The sequence below is a fragment of the Morone saxatilis genome, unplaced genomic scaffold (assembly GCF_004916995.1).
Source record: "Morone saxatilis isolate NCDOM2014 unplaced genomic scaffold, NCSU_SB_2.0 Contig15, whole genome shotgun sequence".
NCBI lineage: Eukaryota > Metazoa > Chordata > Actinopteri > Moronidae > Morone > Morone saxatilis.
This window is the reverse complement of record NW_023339707.1, coordinates 8,691,344-8,698,689: the sequence shown is the minus strand read 5'-3', so window position 1 is coordinate 8,698,689 and position 7,346 is coordinate 8,691,344. Positions and strand designations below refer to the sequence as shown.

Sequence of the window (7,346 nt, the reverse complement as noted above, 5' to 3'; positions counted from 1 at the left end):
TGCCCCAATAATAACAATAATAATAATAACTAATAATAATAATAATAACTAATAATAATAATAACAATAATAATAATAATAATAACATCTTTCAGTTCACATCGGTGATTGGCTGGACGGGCCTCCTACGTCAGACGAAAACAGTGCGTCAGCTTGTACTTCCGGAGTCACGACCCGTCCTCGGCCATGTGCAGTGCTGGGAAAGTGTTCACGAAGCTGTTTTTAATCAAACTTGGAAGAGGAGAAGAAGCCGCTTGTTGTTCTCTGCTCAGAGAAGAGGAAACTTCTGAAGGACGAGGAATGCGTCCGGACAGTTGTCACGAGTTAAAAACCAACAAGTAGTCCGGCTCGTTAGCTCGCTTCAAGTGAGTTGAGTCGCCATGGCTCTGTACGTGAAAGCCGCGGACGTCCTGGAGAAAGCCGAGAGGAAGCAGGGCGCGTTGAAAACTCTAGTTTACGACAGTAAGTTTGGGAACATCAAGCAGCTGTTCGCTCTGGTTTGTGAGACCCAGAAGTTCTCGTCCATCCTGGAGGAGATCATCGAGTCCACCAAGCTGCTCAAACACACCAAGCTGAGGATCCACCTGGCCAAGGTGCTGGTCTACGACCTGCTGATGGGGCAGGGGCTGAAGTGCGGCGGCTCCTGGAAGGCCATGATGATGAAGCATCGCTCCAGACTGCAGGCGGTGCTGGCCCGCATGAAGGTGAAACAGAAGGTCAGTAAGAATGAAGACCTGCTCCCGGTCAGCGTCCAGAAGCCCGCCGGGGACCGACTGCCCAGGTATGTGCGTGTGAACACCCTGAAGACCACCGTGGAGGATACCGTGGACTACCTGAAGAGGGATGGTTTCTCCTACCTGGGACAGGCCTCCAGGCTGGATGACTTCACCCTGAAGGAGAAACACTTTGTGAGGGACATGCACCTGCCAGAGCTGCTGGTCTTCTCTCCTAAAACCGACTTCCATGACCACTTCCTGTACAAGTCCGGACACATCATTCTGCAGGACAAAGCCAGCTGCCTCCCCGCCTACCTGCTCAACCCCCCGCCTGGCAGCCACCTCATTGATGCCTGTGCCGCCCCGGGCAACAAATCCAGCCACCTGGCAGCCATCGTAAAGAACAAGGGCAGGCTGTTTGCCTTTGATTTGGATGCCAAGCGCCTGGCCACCATGTCGACTCTCCTGCTCCGAGCTGGGGTCACCTGTCAGCAGCTGGCCAACCAGGACTTCCTGAAGGTGGACCCTGAAAGCCCGCAGTATAAAGATGTCGAGTATGTCCTGCTGGATCCGTCCTGCAGCGGATCAGGTAGGTTGAGCGAGCAGTTGTCCCTGTGTGTACGTGATGTGTCGGGCACGTTTGACCTTTTCTCTCACTCTTTCTCTCCGGACCTCTGGATTCAGATGTTCCTATAGCTTATAACATACGAACAATAACTCAACCAGTGACTAGATTGTGGCCAAACCAAAGGGTTAGTTTAGATGTTTTTTTATTTAGATAGAAGTGCAGGGAACAACTAGCAGAACTTCCATAGTGGACCAGACAGAATCAATGAAGTGATGCGAGTCACTGAAACAAAGTTATTGAACTATATTCGTTTATATAGAATAAAAAACAAAAGAAATAAAACAGTTGGGGTGTCTAACGTAGATAAACAGGCTCCACCTCAACCAGCTGCAACAGTTAAACATCTAATAATGTCACATGTAGTAATGTATTTGTCAAAGGGGACACCATACTGCAGATTGAGTGCTACTTTTGATACTTACGGACATTTCACGTCTCAGTATCTTCCTAAGATTTCTGCTTATCCGATACTTAAACCAGAATACTAGTGTGCCTCTAAACAAACACATCAGGATGTTAATTTGATTTCTATAATCTGTGTGTGTGGTTCAGGTATGGTGTGTCTCCGGGACGATGCCTCCTCTGCAGACCAGGAGAAGAATCAGGCTCGTCTGGCCTCCTTGGCCTCTTTCCAGCTGCGGTGCCTGAACCACGGCCTCAGGTTCCCTCGGCTGAAGCGCCTGGTCTACTCCACCTGCTCCATCCACCGCCAGGAGAACGAGGACGTTGTAGCGGCCTGTCTGCAGGAGAACCCTGGCTTCAGGTAGCAACTCTTCACCGTCACTAAATCTAAATCCTTCCCTCGCCGCTCTACCTTTTAATATTAAAGTGAAACACTGGGACAGACGTGGAATCAGCTGTCAGTCTCTGAACATACAGGCTTTACCGCTGGAATTAGTTTTAATTGTTTGTGTTTCCTCCTCCAGGTTGGTTCCTCTGCTGGGTCAGTGGCCTGAACGAGGCCTGGAGCCGCTCACTCAGTGTCTGCGAGCCAGCACCACCAAGACCCGCACGCATGGCTTCTTCGTGGCTCTGCTGGAAAGATACAGTGAGGCTGGGAATGAGAAGCAGGAGCCAGCGGTTCAGATATGGTAAATATCGGGGTGTAATGTCAATTAGTTGTAATTAAAAGTCCTATTGGTTCAGGATTAGTAAACTGAAGATACTTTCAGTCTTATTTACATTCAAAGACATCACATCTGTTATTCTAATGCTGTTTTAATGCCTGTAATGTGTAAAATGGAAATCTAGACTACATATATTGTGCATCCACAGTGACGTGGAGTCGACACCACGCAGCCCGTCCACCGGCGAGAAGAGACCCGCAGGTTCAGAAGAAGAGTCTGAAGCTTCAGAGATAGAGGACAAACCGACACCTGCAGCGGGACAGGATGACAGCACACCTGGCAAGAAGAGGAAGAGGAAGAGGAAGAGGAAGAAGAAGAAGAAGAAGGCGGCAGCAGCAGCAACAGTGGAGTGATGATACGTTTAAAATGGGACTGCTTCCAGCATGTTGTCTGCAGGGACTGCTCTATGTGGGAATGTAACTGAAAAGTAAAGATTATTTTTTACTCTATCATGTCTCCTTGCCTCATTATTGCCATATGTTGTGCTCTTGGTTTGTTTCTTACATTTTTAAGACCAGGTCAGGTGTTTTATTTCTCTAAAGAGAAGTGACAGTTTGTATCCAGTAGGGGGCGGGAAACCAGCGGCCAACCTGCTGAAGAAGAAGTTTATTTCCGGCTCAACAGAGTCAGCTATTGGTTGAAACACTCGTGGCTTTTGTAACACTTATGCAAAATCTTTTGTAACTGTTTTGTTGTGGCAGTGGTTCTGGCTCTTGTAGGGAAAAAGTAAGTAATTGTTGTTGATGTTGTTGTTTATATTCTGCAGTATCAAACAGGTCCAGGTACAACGTTGATTGACAACTCAGTACAGTGATGCGACAAGGAGAAAAACAATCGATGTTTTGCCTTTTATGTACCAGGAAGAAAGGAGCTATACTCAAAGCACAGGCCGCCTCTAGCAGCTCCTTCCCCGGCCCTGGCAGCACGATGTCCCCGGTGCCCAAAGTGACACTGTCCGGAGGTCTGGAGGTGTGCCGGGTTCTGAACGGGATGTGGCAGGTGTCCGGGGCGCACGGAGCGGTGGATAAAGCCAAAGCAGGTAAACTCGGGTATCATGGGAATATTCAACCAGGTGTGCCAGTTTAGGAAAGAGCCTGTGAAATCCCATTTGTAGCGCATATGAACTGCACTCTGCACAACTATGGGAAGTTATTGCACTACGAGCTATATGCTAAAAAGTGGTTTTAAGGTGACTTTACCCTATTTCCAATGTGGAAGGGGTTGTGTTGTAACAGAGCTTGGTAACTAACAGTGTAACAAGACTGGAGGAGTTTTAAATAATCTCAGAAGGCATTTAAAAGTGTTCAAAGGTAAAAACAAATACTATGAATTAATTTACATACTGTTAGTAGTGCAACAATGTGAACCAGTGTTGGGGGAGACAAGTATACTGAAGCTACCAATTACTTAAAACTGGAAAAAGTTAAAGTAAAGCAAAGTACAAATGGCGATATAAATGCATACCAAATATAACAAAAACAATTTATTCAAAACGTTAAACACTGAAGGGAAAATGTTTTTCCAGGTAGCTTGACAATCTAGCTTCCCTGGAATACCCCTGAGGTTTAAATCTGTCCTAAGAAGACAATCCCATATGGGCTTTTCACGTGGACCAAATTGACCCTTTTCACAGCAGCCATTTTGACATGGAAATACTAGGGTGTAAACAGGTGTTATCAATAAATACTAATGAGGATCCATTCCATTTATTGTAGCAGAGCATTTCCAGTGACTATTTGAACTGAATCGAACAGAACCTAAATTATTATCATTGGTAACACCTGTGATTACCCTACTATTTCAAAGTGCTGCTGTGAAAAAAGGTCAGATTTTTTTGTAGGTTACATTTTGTAGTTGTAACTACCTGAATCACTACTGCAAAAATATATTTTAAACTAGTTTGATTACATGTAGTTCACGGCACCAACACTGAAAACGCACCCTCTCTAACTTACTTCTAGCATGGCCTTAAACTGCTGTTTATTTTATTATTATATATTTATTTATTATTTATATTATTATTATTATTATTTCCCTCCTTCTCCCTCCAGTTGAGGCCATGCAGGACTATGTAGACGCTGTCTTACCACATTTGACATGGCAGACATTATGGGCCCAGCAGAGGAAATATTTTGGACACTTCAACAGCCCAGGTACCACACACACACACACACACACACACACACACACCCACACAACACACACACACACACCACACACACACAGTGGTAGTTTTAATAAGCTTTAACACAGTCTTATCTTTGGCTCTTCAGAACCCAGTTTCCCTCTTTTTCAGGGTGACAATGTGGCAAAAAATAATCCAATATATATTGAGTAAAGTTTTAAATTACTAAGTAATTTTTAATGGTTTCCTATAGAAGACGTCAAAGTGGATCTTGCAGTGGAGATGGGTGGGGACCACATTGTTACCTGTTTTTGTTTTTGTTGCCTGCTTGAGCCGCCCTGAACCACAAGAATATGGTGCTGGATTGCCGTTGTTTTTTAGATTGAAGTTTGGCACCTCCACAGAGGCCTCTCTCTGTTTTTGTGTTTGTGTGGTGTGTGTGTGGTGGTGTTGTGGTGTGTGTGTGGGGTGTGTGTGTGTGTGACATTTTACAAGAAAGACATAAAGGAAGCAGAAAAACAAAGACAGGCAAGAAACAAGGCTGAATAGTGGAAAATAATACCCAGTGACAACAATTCCCCAGGTTTATGTTTGGGAATAATGCTCCAAGTAAAAAAGATCAAAAATCAGAAACACATTTTTGTTTGCATATAAGCATGAAAAATACACTTCCTAAATTCCTTGGAAATTCCTATATTGAGGTTATTGTTGGATTGGACACAGTTGTCATTCATAGTGTTTATTCTTGTAAGCTCCGTCCTGCCTCATTGTTTAATTTTTCCATCCAGCTGTTAATGTCTGTGTTCTCCCACAGAGCTGCAGATACTCAGGCACACATTAAGAAATGCTCTTCAACACTACCACTCATCACACAAGCTTCACAGCAAGCATAACTAGGTAATGCTTTTCTCTGCCTTTCTTTTACACAACACACACACACACACACACACAGTTCCCGGTGTGGCTCAGATCAGAGATTCTGTGGCTGATGTGTTGTGACAGTCTAATGGTATTGACCGTGGTCTCAACCATTCACCTGGAATAATGTGCAGAGAGACACAGAGAGCTCTTCTCATCCAACCAGCTTTTCGCTTTACACATGCTTTCCAGTTATTATTAGCCAACAAATACTCCTGCATCATTTTATTTTTGGCAGGAAAAAACTGAATTTGCCAGATATTGTGCATGATAACAGATGATAATGTCTGATCTGTAGCTGAAGTGCAGATCCTCTGGGAATGACAGCCCAGCTCTGCAGGGTCTGACCAAATACGTGCCAAGACCAGGACCAATGGACCGCAAGGTGAGCCGCTGACAAATGCATCGAGAGTGACACTCACACTGAGCCTGACGTGCTTTACACTGAGAATAAATGTATCCACTAGAGAGCAGTGTGTGTCTTTATAAAGAACCAGGAAATCACCTCATTGGTCTACTTTTTCAACTGTAAAAATGTCCTGCTCCGTATGTATCTTGATCACAGAAAGAAATCAAAGGTATTCGCATCAAGATAGTTTATATTATGTGTTTTTTTTTTAACTCCCAATAAACAATGACTGTATCACCTTCTGTTCTATTAATATTGCCTGGCATTGTATGTTTGTGTTGGTGTATGTAGAGACATTGGAATCTGGACCTTCAGGTTTATGAAACTAAAATGCTGTTATTTTTAAAGAGCCACAGTTTAACTGTGAAAAGTAAAAACTAAAGCTGCAGTGTCTCTCTGTGTGCAGGTGGTGGAGAAGGCGCTGCAGCGCTCCATGACCCGCATGCAGGTGGACAGTCTGGACTGTGTTCAGTTCCACTGGTGGGACTATAGAGACAAAAGATACCTGGATGCCCTGGGACACCTATCTGACCTGCAGCAGGAGGGACTTATACGTACGTACACACAATACACGGAGGAAGAAATGTACAGATGAACATACCGCAAGAGACAACAATAAGTCGGCACACCTGGACACTTAATGTTTAATTTACATGCAGTTATACAGACACATATAACATACAGTATTAGACTCTAATACATCAGCAGACCGACCGTGGCTCATCACAGATCAGTATTAGTATCAGTGCTGAGAAATTGCAATATATTAAATGTTTTGTAGGCTTATCATGCAGTTCAAAGCATGTTGACAAGTGCTTTACTATGAGCCTATATTTTTCAGGAACCTAAATATACGTTTATACAGAAAAAAAAACAGTGGCACTTATTCATCTTAACACATGGTCCCCTTACTTACCCCTGACCCCTAAAGCTTTCTATCACATTTCAACTATAGCAACCTAATCTGCTGAGGAAGGCCATTAGGGTTATTTTAACTCAATAATATCAGCAGCAGACAAAAATGTTTAACTCTAATGCCTGGATCAGCACACAACTATAAATATTCACTCGTATTGGGGGTCTGAAGGCAGTACAGGAAAAAAGAAAGGAGATCAGTTTCTGGGTTTCCTGGATTTTTTAACTGTCAGAACACTTCAGGTCTCACCTCTGCAGGTCTTCCTCTTTTTCTTCCTCAGGTGAGCTCGCCCTCACTAACTTCAACACTCAGAGGCTGGAGGAGATCACCAACAGAGGCATTCGCATCTCAAGCAACCAGGTAACACCTCCACTTTAGTATAATACTCCATCAGACTCTCATGAGTTCTCTCTCCTCCTCCATCAGTGCATCTATCTATCTGTGTATTTAATGCATCTGTTGTGCAGGTTCAGTACTCTGTGATTGACCAGCGACCTGCAGCGAAGA

General features: G+C 44.1%; 2 protein-coding genes across 2 annotated transcripts; both read left to right on the top strand.

The window, feature by feature from the left end:
* Positions 1-298: 298 nt before the first annotated feature.
* Positions 299-2,920, top strand: nsun5 (NOP2/Sun RNA methyltransferase 5; the record flags this gene model as incomplete). Its single annotated transcript, XM_035657229.1, is given in 4 exon segments — positions 299-1,305; positions 1,897-2,107; positions 2,271-2,435; positions 2,620-2,920. Coding segments are annotated over 4 exon segments (1,506 nt in total). The 3' UTR covers positions 2,825-2,920.
* Positions 2,921-3,081: 161 nt separating this feature from the next.
* On the top strand, positions 3,082-7,345 carry LOC118325035 (uncharacterized oxidoreductase At1g06690, chloroplastic-like; the record flags this gene model as incomplete). The annotated part of the gene is given in 9 exon segments (XM_035657595.1): positions 3,082-3,197; positions 3,332-3,510; positions 4,523-4,549; positions 4,552-4,601; positions 4,603-4,621; positions 5,811-5,899; positions 6,330-6,477; positions 7,120-7,199; positions 7,307-7,345. Coding segments are annotated over 8 exon segments (564 nt in total), but the record flags the coding sequence as incomplete, so codon positions are not given.
* Position 7,346: the final 1 nt, after the last annotated feature.